The 16,879-nt window shown below is 39.1% G+C and overlaps 1 protein-coding gene across 2 annotated transcripts in view; it reads right to left on the bottom strand.

Annotated features, from left to right (window-relative positions):
- The window catches only part of cntn5 (contactin 5), a 161,539-nt gene that overhangs the window by 12,557 nt on the left and 132,103 nt on the right, over positions 1-16,879 (bottom strand). For both annotated transcript variants that reach the window (XM_017308391.2, XM_008426420.3), the window contains 4 exons: positions 9,053-9,173; positions 4,895-5,053; positions 947-1,096; positions 290-360 (listed from right to left, as the gene is read on the bottom strand). In XM_017308391.2, the coding sequence (XP_017163880.2) occupies positions 290-360; positions 947-1,096; positions 4,895-5,053; positions 9,053-9,173 (501 nt within the window). The remainder of the gene's footprint in view (positions 1-289; positions 361-946; positions 1,097-4,894; positions 5,054-9,052; positions 9,174-16,879) is intronic.

Raw genomic sequence — 16,879 nt, forward strand, 5'->3', positions numbered from 1 at the left:
ATCGGGAAGTTCTATTGAGGTCCGCAAAATCAATGCTGATAACTTACAACGCTTATTTGAAAAGGTGATTACTTTAACTGAGGGTAACAGAATCTTCTTGTACACACATTGTAGGAGAAGTCTATTTAAATGAGCTCTATTAATGACTTGTTTTTCTCCAAAATGCGAGTTTTCCCAACTGAAACAGACACACCAATGTGACATTTGTTTTTTCTCCTCTCTCTCTTTTTTTTTTTTTTGCAAATGCTGTCACACTTGTTCAACAGAGGGAGTTTGGCAGAGGACCTACCTCCCACGAGATGACCAGTTCGTGCCTGCGGCCGTTCCCTCCACTGACGTTCGATGGTGCCACGGCTGGAACTGTGTGGAAAGGTTAACACGGCATCACTTAACATGCAGCAAAGAAACTCTAAAAAAATTCAACTTTCTCTGAAAAACTGCGAAGGTAATAAATTAAATCACTTCATGTGTAATACGGTAACATATGATCACTTGTATTTCGGAGAACTCAAGACTATTGCATTATTGCTAAACCAAAACTTAAACTGACAAGCACTGAAAAAACTGAATGTAGTAATATTAAACCGTATTGTTGACATTTGGCCCACATACTGCAGCATTATAGATGGGTTAATTGTGTGGAGATACTGTTATTAGTTTGTTAATTACACTGAAAAGATGGGACTGATTGTAAAAGCTTCTCTGAAATGACCGCTGACCTTTATAATTATTACATTTTATAGAGAAGAAATGACCAGCCAGTGAAGCGGCACAATGAATTTATGCACACTATAAATGCTATATGGTTATTGTTGCCTGAAGGCATGAAATGACTCACTGCTTTAGCAGAAAAAGTCAACTTGATATTTACTTGATCCTTCATGCTTATGTCTGTCAAAATATGGGTGTGATGTAGTGGTAGGGCAGCGTTACTGAGAGACTTTACCTGCTTCTTTCGTCCTAACTTTTCTAGAGGGTGTGCTGGGATCACCTGTCCCAATGGCATTGCTGGCCACCACTCTGAACTCATATTCCACCCAGGGGCTGAGCTCCACAGCCATGGATGACTCCATGTCCCCTGTCACTGGGTCTGGGTCTGCAAATAAAGTAGGAACCGGATTTGTTCAGTTAAAAAAAAAAATAGAGGTTTATATATTATACAAGAGGATCTCTAACATGAGGTCAAAGGTGGACAAACCGTGTCTAGTGTTGCAGTTAGAAAGTTTATATCCCCAACTAAGCTATGATTTCTTTCTATTCCCTTTATTGCCCCAAAATGATTAAGTAGTCATTTGAGAGTTGAAGAAAAAGTTGTATGTTTTTGCTCTAAAAAATATTTTCAATGTCAACTAATGACTCTCGTTGCCTAACATTAATGTGTAAAAGCACTGATTTATTTTGTATCCAAAATAGAAAATCATTTTATTTAACTGACATTAATGCCCTCAAGAGTTAAAACAATTTCTGTGTCCTCCCATTTTAAAACAAAAGAATGTTGTTTAAACCCAGTGGAAAGATAAAATGAACCAACCTGACAAAGCTCCAAAAAAGCAAAAATAAATATTACTAAAGCTAATTACTAATAACACTAAAGCTCTATACCATTATAATAATCAGTAGAAGATACTCTTAAAGTGCAAAAGAGGTAAATTCAACCATGTTCACCGTGTGTCAATGAAGCAACAAGTATTATATGTGTGTGATTAGGAACAGACATTTCATTCATGGTTCAGTTTGTAGTTAGTTGTTGATTATGTTGCTAATTTTACATAAGAAACCACAGTAGTTTCAGTCACAGGAACCTCAGTTTACTATAGAACTGCATTCTGGGTACAGAATAAACTTCATTTGCTTCACCACATCACAGGCGGTGATGTGCTCTGATGCACATCACCGCCATGAGAGGCAACAGAACTGCTGCTTAAACAGCCTTTACCCATTTCAAAATAAGAGCCTGAAAATAAACATCCATCTACTTCAAGATTTCTTGACAGTCGATAATTAAAACCTCATCACAGATAAAGTTTATTCAGCTGAGCGTGTACAAAACAGCCAAGTAAATTAGGGATTTAGAATTTGTTGGAAAATATTCATTTAGGGGAATCTAAATCTAAATCTAGAAGAGCTAACAAAAAGATTGTTCCAGTCTTAGCAAACCAGTGAATCAGTAGAAGTGTGCTAACTAACTAGAATAAACTAGATTGGATGTCTGATCGGATGGAATAAACTGTATTTTATGACGTGCCTTGAGATGGTATGGTACTATATAAATAAACTAAATTGAATTGAACCTTTATGCTCAAATGCAGTCCAGAAAATGCTAACATAAAATAAGCCAAAAATCTTATTAAGTTTTTTTATATGACAATAATAATGATGCCCTATTTTTTTCTCTAAAAGTCCAATTGGATGTAAAAACAGGTTTACAATTTCTGGGTCTAATATATCATATGTTTTTAACTGCAGCATAATTCCTTAAGGCATTATGTCATTTGAAGTTCGGATAGGAGTGCAGAGCTAAAACCATATTTATTGTCTTTGTTCTAACTCGCTGCACAGTTTTTCATTGCCTCTGCAGATTCACTGTGACTTGGCATATTTTCACACCAGGTGGTGGTGATACAGAATTTACTTAGCACTTGGAATTTGACATTTTGATGCATGAACAACTGCTTAATTGCAGCATCAGAGCACATAAAGAAGTAGAAGGCATTACGCATTCAATCAATTCTCAGACTTTCTGCAGAACTAAACTACATAATAAATCACAATCTGTTACTGAAAAGAATGAATAAACTGAAAAGAAAATTAACCACCAATCCAGTTTTTCCCCCCCTCCAAAATTCTATAATAAAGCTATGTCAACACTGATCTTGCAGTAACAAACATTACCAAAAGCTTATCCATGTCACAAATGAACTAAAGGTCTCTGAAGCAGTGCAGCTTATGTTCTTATCGCCCAAAGCAGCCGACAATGAGACCCCTCTGTCAAGCACGCTGCTCCTCAAACATAAGCTGATAGCTTTGTGTGCAAGGAGTGAGGGCTAAAATGCAATCCCTGTTACGCTAATCTGAACAAGCTAAACACTGAAAATATATCACTGACTCCTAATTGTGCTTCATTGAATTAAATATAGTTGAACAGACATAATGTGAGAGGAGTGTATACAAAGTATGATTAATATATCTTTGGGGACGTATCATTATCACACCTTGGTCTCCACTATTATTATCACACGGTATATTAAGACAGATTACACACAACGCTTAGCGAGCTTTCATCTATTATGTCAAATAATAATAACTCATGGTTATCCTGGAAAGTTACAGAAAAGGGAATTTAATTTGCTTCAAAGATCTGAAAGTGCTACACTAGATGAATGGCGAAGTCTGGTAATTCAAGTCCAAAAGGTTAATTTTCCCATAAGTGCTGATCTGACACACAATACAATTTCCGCCACTGACATTTAAACCAGACTCTTTACGTTTTACACAATTCTCCTGAAAGATACAGAATAAAAGTCTTGGTGAAATGATCCAGATCTCATATGCCTTTCTGAAACGATTTAATCTGAACAGGAAGTTAAAGTGAACCACTTACATGTTTGGACTACGGGCTACATAAAGCATGTTCATTACATTTTTGGTACAAAGTCATCCTCAATGAGATTTCATCTGCTCAGTTCTGCCTATTTTGAGCCTCTTTCAGAATGAGCTGTTTTAGGGCCTCTTGTCACTTTAAACCCAAATAAGCTGCTGCTGGCCACAACACCCAAATTAATGATTACTCTTTATAAATGTGAAAATAGCTGTAAAAGATTAGCAGTTGTAAAAAAAAAAAATACATCTTTGACCTGAGTCAGACCCAGAACCAGAAAAACATTGAGTCTCCTGTTTTTCGAACAGGACGAAGCAGCAGTTTCTAATAGCAAGTCAACAATAAAACACCCGTCTTTTCCAGCAGCCATTGTACAGCAGTAAAACCCATTGTAAAAAGATTGCAGCCATGCTGATGCTCAGCTTGAGTTGCTAAGTGAGTAACTGGGCTCTGCTGGGGGTGCTAGGTAAAGGAGTAGTGCCCGCCGATCGTGACTTAATAATGGGGAGGTTTGTGAAACGGCTTGTTTTCCAGACACCAAAAAAACCTTATCCATCCTTCATCCTATTGCCAGAAAACAGCTAGGTGTTCTTATTAAGTGCTTGTTGTTTTTAGGACCAACAGAGATCCAAAGGGAAGTAAAAACATAAATTATTTGTATACAAGGTCCCACTTAAGGAACAAAAAGTCACTGCTGAAAAAGCTAATTGTCCAGAGTGCAGTGCTACAAAGAGCTCTGAAGTTTTAAGTGCTTGTGCTGTATAGGACATGGGTATGCTTTTCAGCAGGGTGACACGTCTGAATGTCACCAACACAATGGCGGAGCTAGACTTTATTCGTCAGGGGGACTGAGGCTATTCTGGGGATCCAAAGATGACAACGACAATTTATTATATTTCTATGTAACCACTCTGTTTGATGAATTCAATGTGAATACAACTTTTTAAGTTGAATTACTGAAATACACCTAGCTTTATGATTATATTCAAATTCATTGAGTTGCTCCTATATGTGATCATCAGTTTATTTGGTTGTAGGAATGCTGCAACACAAGCAATGCTGTGCAAAAATACTGCAGTAAATACATTTTCTTTCAAAGTTATTAAAGAATGGATCCATCTAAAGCTAAATTAAATCACACAATGCTATAATAATAAGGGTATTAAAACTAACTTTGCTTTAGTTAAGCCTTTTCCTCATCTCTGTTTATGACTTTGGGCAGGATTAAGATCCAAGTTTATTGCCCCACATTCAGCTTTTAAATCTAGAGGCGGCTATTTGCTCCTTATCGATTACCTGTTTTGACAGTTTGCCACCCCAACGAAAAGGGGCTCCGGGCTTGTAAATTATAGGTGCTGATAGGGCTGTGGTTGTCGAGGCCACGAGTCCAGGACAAGGTGGCTGTCGTATCTGTGATCTCCTCCACTATCACCACTCCAGGGGGTCCAGGAGGACCTGGTAGGGGAATAATTAGGAGCCAGATTAAATTATAGCTGTAAACATTTAAGCCTCTAAACAAACATCTCCAAAATGTCAGGACATAAGGACAAAGAACAAAAAAAAAATCAATCAGCCGCTGTTCGAAAAGTGTTAAAGGGAACCTGACGGCGTTGCACTGAATAAGACAGCGATAGGAAACTCTGCATTTCAATTCAGCTGAACATATGTTCCTTTGAGCCCTCTGAGGTAAACGCAATCTGTAAGTGCTCTGAACATCTAAGGACTTCAGGGTGAACAGATGTAAAAGAAAAGCTGGCAGGTGACATCCTCAGTAAAAATCAGTGTAATGTGCACTTTTAACAGTTCCTGCAAGAGGGCTGCAATAAAAGAAGTACTTGCAATTTGGTCGTAAGAGTTAAACACAACAGTTGATGTAGGAGTAGTGTGACTGTCTCTTGGCTGCAGAAACAAACGTTTCAGAAAGCAGGCTACAGTATGAATGCTTTGGGACTGTATAGCTTGTTTTGAGCCCACGTTGGTAAAACAGCTTGTTGGTTTTAACGTCTGAAAAAATGCTTAAGTCTAATGTTTACTTCATGTGAAGGACATGCTACGTATCATTTCCCAGATATCTCATTTATTGTTTAGTTTCTAGCTGTTTATTAAATTCAGACACAGAAAAAAAATAAAATAAAAAAAATAATTAAAAACTATGGGAAACTTGTAGGAAAAAATCAAATGGAGATTAACAGACCTGATGTGGTAAAACTGAAGGACGTTGTTTACCATTATAATACCAAGAAATGGATTTAGACCAGTCAAGTCTTACTATCGATTTTTACAAATCAGATATGTTCTGCTGGTCTGAGCTTGTTTCCACTCAAACGGCTCCTCTCTGACTTTCCCCTGATTTCAACTGCTGTCTAAAACAAGTCTTTATACTGACTCTTCCCTCTAAAGTGGATCAAGGCCTCTGAATGGATACACAAACATCAATATGTGACCTGACAGCTGGGTAGTTTCAGTGCATGCACTGTACGATTGCTGTAATCATCAGGGTTTTTGTTCGGATCCTGGCTGCCAGAACTCTAAATGAATGACAGTCGCTCTTCTTTCATATCCTGTCTTGTTATGTTTTCTCTGTTTTTAAAGGCCAAATGATAGAAATACACTGGTGCCACTCTGAATCAGACACACAGCTACACTCTGAGGTTTACATACCCTTCCAGTGGATATGAATGTCATAATGTTTAGACTTTTACGTTATGTTCTTTTTTTGTGGCCTTATCTATACGAAACAAACAACTTAAATGGTTTCTGTGGAACAAGAAAGTGGAACTTCATGTGTGACAGTATTAAAAAACTATACATACAACCTTGAAGGTACACTGTACACACATCGACACTAATGTCTGACAATGAGTCCTTTAGCAATTTGTACCTTGACCAAATGCCCTTTTGTAGATAGCCTTGGGCATGTTTCTGGCTGAATAATTGACAACTTATCTTTGCAGTGTATGGTTGAGCTTGATTTAATTGGGTGCGTTCCAGGCATAGAACTGTTCTTTTTTTAAGAATAGTGCAGAAATATTTTAACAGAAGGTTAATAAAAGTCTGTTCTATCACTTCAACACTATCTCTGGTTTGTTTTTAGAACAGTTGTCCTGTTTGAAGATCCAGTTACGTCCAAGTTTCCACCAGTTGACCCAATCTTTCACCCTATGAGCAAAAGAAATTGGTTCGCGTGTTTATGGATGTCCAAGAAGCCACAAGGCCAGTGTTTACCATACTCTATCATGGAGGGACGCCAGACATTATTCACTCTGCATTTCCACAGACTGAAACGGTCTTGACCAAGAAAGAAGCATCTACCCTATGCTTGTTACCTTCAAGCTCAACTGAAATGTGTTGACGTCAACACGCATAAACTTCTGGGGAAAGTTTTAAAGGTCCCACATACGCTGGCATACTTCACTCTTCTGACACCATGCGAACTCAAACTGGCGCATGCAGCGCGGATGAGGTTGGGGGTTAGCGTAAACAGTTGCAAGGATGTGCAGCTGCTAGACTGCCACTTTGTACCACACTAACAAGTGAGAGGTGGCTTCTCTGGTAGAGACGTAATGGGGCTGGGCGCCCATCAAACTTGATAGTATCTATTCAGATTGTGGGAAATGAAGTAATTTATCACGAGAAGTATGCAATCTGTAGGCTCAACTATGAAATCACAACCATCTGCAGGCATGTTTCTGCAGACGGTTAAGATTGCAGAAACATGCAATCTTAACTGTATAATTGACAGCTCCTTAGGACAATATGTCCAAAGGAGTCAATGACTGAGCTGTTTGGCTACAATAACAAGAAGAATGTGTTTCAAAAAGTTAATGTGAGGCTTTCAATACTGTTGCAACTGACAAACATGGCGGTGGTAGCATGATGTTGAAGATACTGGTTTACTGAGGGAAGAAGACTACTTTCAAATTCTTCAACTTCCTTTCCAAAAACAGTTTGATGGTTGAGTTTTGGAAATAATTGAGTTCATTGACAGTGAACTCAATCACATTAAAACTGTTTTTGTTTGTTTGTTTGAAAAGGATAATAAATAAGCCAGAGTTAAGCTTTTTGATTTATGGACAGGGCTCAAAAGTACAATCTGTGCCAGGAAAAAAAAACATAATATGAATGCTCCATGAATTCAAATATTAGTAAGGATGTATGTACATATTTCAACATATCCTTACTTTTAGATCAAAGAAAATAAAATAAAACCTGAGAGAGAAAAAACATTTTTTTCTTTTTTTACATTCAGCTGACAGGTCAGAGTTCATACAGCAGTTCAGAAAACAATTATAATCTGAAAATTCATCTTGCATCCATTCTGATCTTGAGCTTTCATAAACTTCCGAGTAGAACTTTAAATGACAACCAAGCATTCTGGGTGAACAGTTTTTGTTATTTCATACGAGGCAATCTTAAAGTTATGAGGCATAGGTCCTCTATTGCTCACTTAGAGATAATTAACCTGAAAGCTTGTAATTGTCTCATAACATGATGGCCAAAAATCCCATCTGCATGTAAAATAATCAAATGCTTTTCCACAACATTTACCAAAAACAAGTTTTATTACCAGACAATAAAAGCTAAACATTTAGCACAGTATATGAAACCTGTTCAAGCAGTCAGGCAATCTGTAAGGCACTCTCAAATTAATAATATTAAATTAACCTAGACAGGCAAAATAGGTGCCCTAAATGTGTTAATGTGCAATCGTCCCCATAAGGAGTGAAATCTCAAATGTCCAATAAAATTAACCAACCTTTTACATGTTCTGCACCAGCATTAAAGAGCTTCACTGGATAGAAGCACTACTTAGCACATTTTGCAGGATTTCTAAGACACACATACAATGCCTTGATTGAGTATTTAAATACAACTTTTTCACATTTTCTCACATTACAATGACCATGTTTTAACACATACAAGTGCATCATTGTGAGGTGGAATGAAATGATTAATAGTTTTCTAAATGTTTGAAAAATAAAAACCCTCAATGACAGTGAATTTATGGCGGATAGAGTTGCCACTCATCCTGTAAAGTTTATTTGGTTGTTAAATACAGTGAACAAATTAATTGTGTCGTGTATCAGTTCAAAAAGGGACGCAATTTGTTCTGTATTTTTATGTATGTCCATCACACACATCTGTCATCCACACATTGTCTCTAAATGTAAAAATAATGAACACAATAAATTGCAAGTAATGCTAAGGCTGGCAAAATTGTTGCGGCAGAACTTGTGATGGACCTTCTGATCCGCTCTGGACCAATTCTGCTGTCACGGTTGCCAAGAGACAGACACTCCACACGCTTTCAACACCTTTTTTAAAAATGTCTACTTTCATATATTTTACGTTCTATATTCTATACAGTATATATTTTATAGTCTTTGTTTACAATAAAGTGACGATGATCTATAGCATCATAGCTCACTGCTCCATCAAAATAAAACAACTTACCTCGCACCAGAAGTTCTGCCTCTGCAAATACTGTGTCGGCACTGGTCTGGGCTCTGCATCCATACTTCCCAGCATGCTTCAGCAAAATGCTCCTAATCATCAGATCCACCGTTGAAGTCTGCTGCAATTGGGGAAAGGAAGGCATAAAAAAAAAAAAAAATCAGGCGTGAGGCAACCCTAAATGTGTGTGACACAAGACGTGTGATTTCATTACATCTTGTAGAGGCTCATGTGGCTTGAGAGATTCCTGTTTAATTCAGGTGCTTGCTTGGCGCTACATTCTTCAGCTACTAGTATTTTCTTGCTACTGAAATGAGAAAAGCCCGAGGCAAGACTGGGAATAATCCAAGGTCTACAGGCAGCTGTTTAGCACGAAACCTGATTAAAATTACAAACCATGCTCCAGCACAGCCTCTGTTGTGCCTTGTGAAGGACTGTCACTGCAAATACTTTCTCTCTTGAGCACAGTTGTGGCCGAGAGCACCGCAGGATATAGGTTATTTTTTTATGCTCACTGTTGATAAAGAAACAGTGACGTCACCATGGCAATTTGCTTTTGTGCTTTGTTTTAATTAATTAATTTCTTGGTAATTACGTTTCACTGTGTTTGGAAGAAAAGTCTAGTTTCTGTATTTTTTCCTCAAAACATAAAACAAAAGTTGAAGGACTTTTAGAACATTAGTCAACACTAACCTGTATTTATTGAGATGCTGAGAATCGTTGGAGAATGAAAAGGTCAAATATTATATAAAGGAAGCCAAGGTTTACACATATTTCTACATGAAACATTTTTTGAGTCAGTAATTGGATTTGATCATCTCTGCATTTCTCATACTCAGATTGACATTTGTAAAGAAACTTCATCTTGTAAGATTTCTTTTGCAGAAACGTTAGTGTATTTAGACAAATGTCTGCTCCTTGAACTTTTCAACCGTTTTGTCACATCAGTCATAAACTAACAATCATCAGCACGTAAACGCAAAGGAAATGGAGAACTATGCGTGATTATTTAAATGTATCCTTTTTTGTGACTCCTAAGTGAAACTCTTCAAAAGTTGCCTTTATGGCAGAAAGGTTAGAAGCAGTGGTGGAGAAAGTACTCAAAAAATTTACTTAAGTAAAAGTACAAATACACAGTCAAAAATGTACTTAAGTAAAAGTCAAAGTACCACATTAACATTTTACTTAAGTAAAAGTAAAAAAGTCCTGGCTTTTAAAAATACTTAAGTATTAAAAGTAAAAGTACTCGCTGAATGCATTACCTAATCACTAATATCATTAAGTGTGCCGATCGTATTTAATTTTAATACATCAGAAATGTGCCATTTTAATTAACACTACGACAGATTAAACCTGTTCTTATTGTGTTTATTCTCTGTAACAGTTTAGACTTAGATATGTGATTCTACGAATCATAATTTCAGGGATGGAAACATTTTGTCTCCTGTCCTAACATAGCATGAACTTCATTAGTCACATTTATTTAGAAAGAAATCTAACTGAAAGGGGATGTAAAGAAGGTGTGGGTGGGGTGGAGGACATGCAACCAAGGAGCCATGTAGCAGAGTTGTCCTCAAAACCACCGGTCCCAACACCAAGACCAGAGCCCCGCGCTAAATGACACAATAACATTAAGTTTACCTATCAAAATTGGTTCTCAGGTTGATCTGAAAGATCCACATTCCCATAAAAAACACCTAGATATTAAATACTTAGAGCTGAAATATATTTAACCAGTATCAATTAAAACTCACTTCATTCTGTTTTGCTTTCATCGCTGTGCTACAATCCGCAGAGGTCTCCTGCTATTCCTAGAAAAATAACGCCCTGGGCGGTTGCCCATATTGCATATGTCAGAAACCACAACTGAAACATCGCAATTAACGGTAAATAACGTTCAACTATGAACACTGTCCAACGGCGCAACAAGTAACCAAGCAGAATGAGCACCGTGACTGTTCTCACCCTCCCTCCCACTGCGATGTTTGCCACCATGACAGGAGACGAAATCAATCAATGAGCAATGAGCATGCTCTGTGTTCATACGTTCAACTTTTACTTATTCAGCGATTAAATGAATGTCTCTCTTCTCTCTCTCTATATATATATATATATATATATATAACTACTGCAGTGTACACAAGAACAAAGAACGGCTCTAAGTGAGGCTTCAGTCCTTAGGACTTAGTAAAGATCCATCCAGAAGAATCGGATCGTTCCTGAATGTTCTATCACTATATTGCAGACTTTGGTCACAGCGTTGTCCCATATATGCGACACCTCAGTCAACACCTCCACACAATAATTCAGCGCATGAGTGACAACTTTTTTTCATCAGATGCAACATGTGTCTCAGTACAGCTAGCTTTGCTAGCACAGATCTTACCTTTCTTTAAGCTTTCCTTCCAAGTGACGCTAAAAGTTGGACGAAGTCCCACCGTCTGTGAAAGCGAAGCGCTGCTGATTTTACATATCAATTTATGCAGCGCTATTATATTATAGACAAACATCTCCTCCCGCTCAGAGGAAACCACTGCGCATGTCTGGAGCTCCGCGTGCGAGTAAAGGTGGAGGCGATGGGTGACAACAGACACTAAGTCACGTTATTGCTTGGATTTTACGGCGCCACCTTAAGTCCCTGAACTTCACATTTTAACGGTAGAAAAGCTCAATGCGACTTGGATGTAACGAGTAACGAGACAGTTTGTAGAAATGTAGTGAAGTAGAAAGTACAGATACTTACTGTAAAATGTAGTGGAGTAAAAGTAGAAAGTCCCCATTATTAAATCTACTTAAGTAAAGTACAGATACACGAAAACTGTACTTAAGTACAATAACGAAGTACTTGTACTTCGTTACTTCCCACCACTGATACATATATGAGTTGGGAGATGTCAAGGAGTGACAGGGAGGCAGGCAGACTGAAAGTCTGGGTATGTATGTTTCTCTGTGTCCAGGATGTTGTTTCGCCTCTCAGAGAAAAGGTGAAGGGCTCAACTCTTATTTTGACAGGAGGTCAGCAAGCAGTGCTTTTATTTTGATGCCCTTAAATAGAAAGAGGCCTTGGCAGAGAAGGACTTCCTGCGAAGAGAGTCAGGGAGAAGGAAACAGGCAAAAGGATTGCCTTAAACCTCCCTACTCACTGTAAGGAAGCTAAAAGAGGAAGTTCAGCCAAGTTGCTATGGCTACCAAGGCATTTACAAGCAAACCCAGCTAAGGAGAAGAACATAGTAACCTGACATAATGTTTGTGAACTTCAAAGACAAAACCAGAAGTTTGCGAGAATCAGAGAAGGATGTGAAGAAATCCTGGACACACAGCATTCAGGACATGAGTTTGGAGGTAAAAGCTCACACACAGAGATAAAGAGTTGAGTTTATGGGAAATGTACGGAAAAATTAGGCATAGAGCCACAAGGCAAGACCCAAACAGTGATGGCCCATCAGCCAAACCTGTTGGGTCAGGCGTATGGAGGACCAAAACTGACATAATCAGAAATAAGAGCAAAAATATATGTTTTAATAAGAAATAAAAGAATATATATTTAGTTTTTCCTTTTCTTTACACATGAGTTTCTGTCAAGTAATGTATATATTTTATTTCCGCTAAACATGCGCTTTTGTTTGTTTTTTGTTGTGTTTTAAGAAAAATTTATATTTTGCTTCGTCTTTCTTTGCTTCAAAAAAGCAAAAAAGACGAAGCAAAATATCTTGATGGAAACTTGTGTGTAAGAAAAAGAAAAAAACGAAATATACATTTATGCTTTTATTTCTTATCAAAATATATATTTATTCTTTTATTTATATATTTATCTTTTATTATGTTGTGTGTGTGTGTGTGTATATATATATTTTTGATAAGAAATATATTTATTCTTTTATTTCTTCCACAGCTTCAATCCCCTCTCATTCTCCATCACCAGCCATTCTATATGGAGGACCAAAATTGACATTATATATATATATATATATATATATATATTTCTTTTATTTCTATTATGTCAGTTTTGGTCCTCCATATAAAATATAAATATATAAATAAAATATATAAAGAATAATATATTTCTTCTTAAAATATGTATTTATGCTTTTATTTTTTATAAAAAATATATATATACACAACATAATTATAAAAGATAAATATATAAATAAAAGAAATAATAAAAGATAAATATATAAATAAAAAAATATATATATATTATTTCTATTATGTCAGTTTTGGTCCTCCATATAAAATATAAATAAAATATATAAAGAATAATATATTTCTTAATAAAATATGTATTTATGCTTTTATTTTTTATTAAAAAAATATACAACATAATTATAAAAGATAAATATATAAATAAAAGAAATAATAAAAGATAAATATATAAATAAAAAAATATATATATATTTCTATTATGTCAGTTTTGGTCCTCCATATAAAATATAAATAAAATATATAAAGAATAATATATTTCTTATTAAAATATATATTTATGCTTTTATTTTTTATTTAAAAAAATATACAACATAATTATAAAAGATAAATATATAAATAATATATATATATATTATTTTTATTATGTCAGTTTTGGTCCTCCATATAAAATATAAATAAAATATATAAAGAATATATTTCTTATTAAAATATGTATTTATGCTTTTATTTTTTATTTAAAAAAATATACAACATAATTATAAAAGATAAATATATAAATAAAAGAAATAATAAAAGATAAATATATAAATAAAATAAATATATATATATATTATTTTTTTATGTCAGTTTTGGTCCTCCATATAAAGATAAATATATAAATAAAAGAAATAATAAAATATATTATTTATAATAATTATATATATATATATATCTCAGGCTGCACAGCTGGTGGCCGCCGCAGTCTTCTCGCCTCCGTCCGCCGCAGTCTTCTCTCCTCCGTCCGCCGCAGTCTTCTCTCCGTCCGCCGCAGTCTTCTCTCCGTCCGCCGCAGTCTTCGCGCCTCCGTCCGCCGCAGTCTTCTCGTCTCCTGCCGCCGCAGTCTTCTCGCCTCCGTCCGCCGCAGTCTTCTCTCCTCCGTCCGCCGCAGTCTTCTCTCCGTCCGCCGCAGTCTTCTTGCCTCCGTCCGCCGCAGTCTTCTCTCCGTCCGCCGCAGTCTTCGCGCCTCCGTCCGCCGCAGTCTTCTCTCCGCCCGCCGCAGTCTTCTCTCCTCCGTCCGCCGCAGTCGTCTCTCCGTCCGCCGCAGTCTTCTCTCCGTCCGCCGCAGTCTTCGCGCCTCCGTCCGCCGCAGTCTTCTCGTCTCCTGCCGCCGCAGTCTTCTCGCCTCCGTCCGCCGCAGTCTTCTCTCCGTCCGCCGCAGTCTTCCCTCCGTCCGCCGCAGTCTTCTCTCCGTCCGCCGCAGTCTTCGCGCCTCCGTCCGCCGCAGTCTTCTCTCCGTCCGCCGCAGTCTTCTTGCCTCCGTCCGCCGCAGTCTTCTCTCCGTCCGCCGCAGTCTTCGCGCCTCCGTCCGCCGCAGTCTTCTCGTCTCCTGCCGCCGCAGTCTTCTCGTCTCCTGCCGCCGCAGTCTTCTCGCCTCCGTCCGCCGCAGTCTTCTCGCCTCCATCCGCCGCAGTCTTCTCTCCGTCTGCCGCAGTCTTCTCGCCTCCATCCGCTGCAGTCTTCTCGCCTCCATCCGCCGCAGTCTTCTCGCCTCCATCCGCCGCAGTCTTCTCTCCGTCTGCCCGCAGTCTTCTCGCCTCGATCCACTGCAGTCTTCTCGCCTCCATCCACCGCAGTCTTCTCGCCTCCGTCCGCCGCAGTCTTCTCGCCTCCGTCCGCCGCAGTCTTCTCGCCTCCGTCCGCCGCAGTCTTCTCGTCTCCTGCCGCTTCAGTCTTCTCGCCTCCGTCCGCCGCAGTCTTCTCGCCTCCTGCCACCGCAGTCTTCTCTCCTCCGTCCGCCGCAGTCTTCTCGCCGTCGTCCGCCGCCTCCGGTCGCTGTTCACCTGCGCTGCCTGGACTTGGTGTTTTTGTCATGGGTCCACTATGTCAACCTCATGACCTACAAACCGCAATTTTTGACGATCTGTCCAAGTCATTCTCCATGGGCTCTGGGAACTTCCTCTACACCCGAGTTCCTCCCTTAGCGACCACCCGAGCTGCATGCTAGTTGGACTGCCAGTATCCATCAGCTGCTTCCAGGGTGTCAGTCCAAAAAGACCTGATAGTTCTCTATCTTTGGTTTGAGAGCATCCCTCCCTTCTGGTGCCTACGAGCTGATTTTAGGGTTGTCCCCAAAACAGGCACAGAAAATCTTGTGGCCACATCTCCGATAAGCCGCATTGACAATGGGGCGATGTTCTATCCACTCTCTCCAAAATGTGTTCAAGTTCTTCCAGAGGTGAAATTTGAAGCTCTGTTTCACAGATGACTCTGCCAGGATCCTCACAACACTTTTGGGCCTCTCTGGTTTGACTGGAAGTTGACTGATGATTGGGGAGGATACCAACCAGGGAGTGGTCAGTGGACAGCTCTGCCTGTCTTCACCCAAGAGTCCAAGACATACAGCCACAGATCAGATGGGAAACAACAAAGTCTACCATAGAAATGTGGCCATGGTGTCCTTGTGCTATGAGCACAAATGGACACCCGTATGCTTGAACAAGGTGTACATTATGGACAGTCCATGACGAGCACAGAAGTCACATAACAGTACACTACTCGGGTTTAGATCAGGGTGGCCGATCCTCTCAACCACAAGCCTCCAGGTCTCACTGTGAGTGCCCATGTGAGTGTTGAAATCCCCCAGCAGAAAGAGGAAGTCTCTTGGAGGGACACTCTCCAGCACCCCTCCAACAGCTCCACAAAAGGTGCCCAATGCGAACTGTTACTTGTTGGCTTTTCTCCTTGGTAGCAGATTAGCCAACCTACTGCCCTGCTGGCGAAGCCACTCGGAAACTCGTGACCTTAAATTTCCGGCATTTCTGCTTTCAGAAGGGACGTCCTCAAAAGAAACATCCACTTCTTCAACATCATTGCTTTCATGATGTTGTGGCTCAATCTGAACATGTTCTGAGCTTTCTTCAGAATCCATTTCTTCTGAGGTTGAACACTCAGAAATTCTCTCTAAAGGTGGCACGTAATTCTCCAAATTTAAATATCCCCGGATGGATGATCTCCTAGAGGAAACCACCCTCCTGTAATAATTTTTGAAGAATTCAATGTCATCTTCTGTGAGAATTTCTGAAGAAGATGGTTTTTCTGAAGAATGCTCAGAAACTTCTTCAAAATGTGCCACAACATTATCAGCAGCTGTGTCAGAAGAAGGGATTTCCTTTGAGGCGACGTCCGTATCTGCAGCGTCCATGCCATCAAAATGGTCTGCGTAATTCTGAACTCCGTCTTCTGAGTTTCCATCAACAGAAGACGCCTCTTCTACCAATGGATCCTCATAGACTGGTTCTAAATTTATCGCATCTTCCTGGCCGTCACAGCTCGTTTCAACGGCCAGGTCCATTTCGTCAAGGGGAACATCGACACTTGTACAGACATCAGTGTCTGCGTCCCCTGGACAAGTTTCCAAATGGAGTCCACAGATGTTTTCCAAAGCCACAGGAGCTTCATCAGTAAAAGATTCCAAACTTGTCAAGACACCTGAAGTGCCACTAACAAGGCTGGCAGAAGCGTCCATGTCACTTTGGTCTTCATCTGCATCCTCAGGGCATGTTTCTAAGTCCAGTTCACATCTGGACACCGTGGCAAGATCCACGGTGTCTTCAGGGGTAAAATCAGGTAAAGGTGTCAATACCCCTGAAGCGGCACTGACACGGTTGGTGGAAGCGTCCATGTCATCTTTTTCTTCATCTGTGT

This window comes from Poecilia reticulata, chromosome 13 (genome assembly GCF_904066995.2).
Source record: "Poecilia reticulata chromosome 13, P_reticulata-male-v2, whole genome shotgun sequence".
Classification (NCBI taxonomy): domain Eukaryota; kingdom Metazoa; phylum Chordata; class Actinopteri; order Cyprinodontiformes; family Poeciliidae; genus Poecilia; species Poecilia reticulata.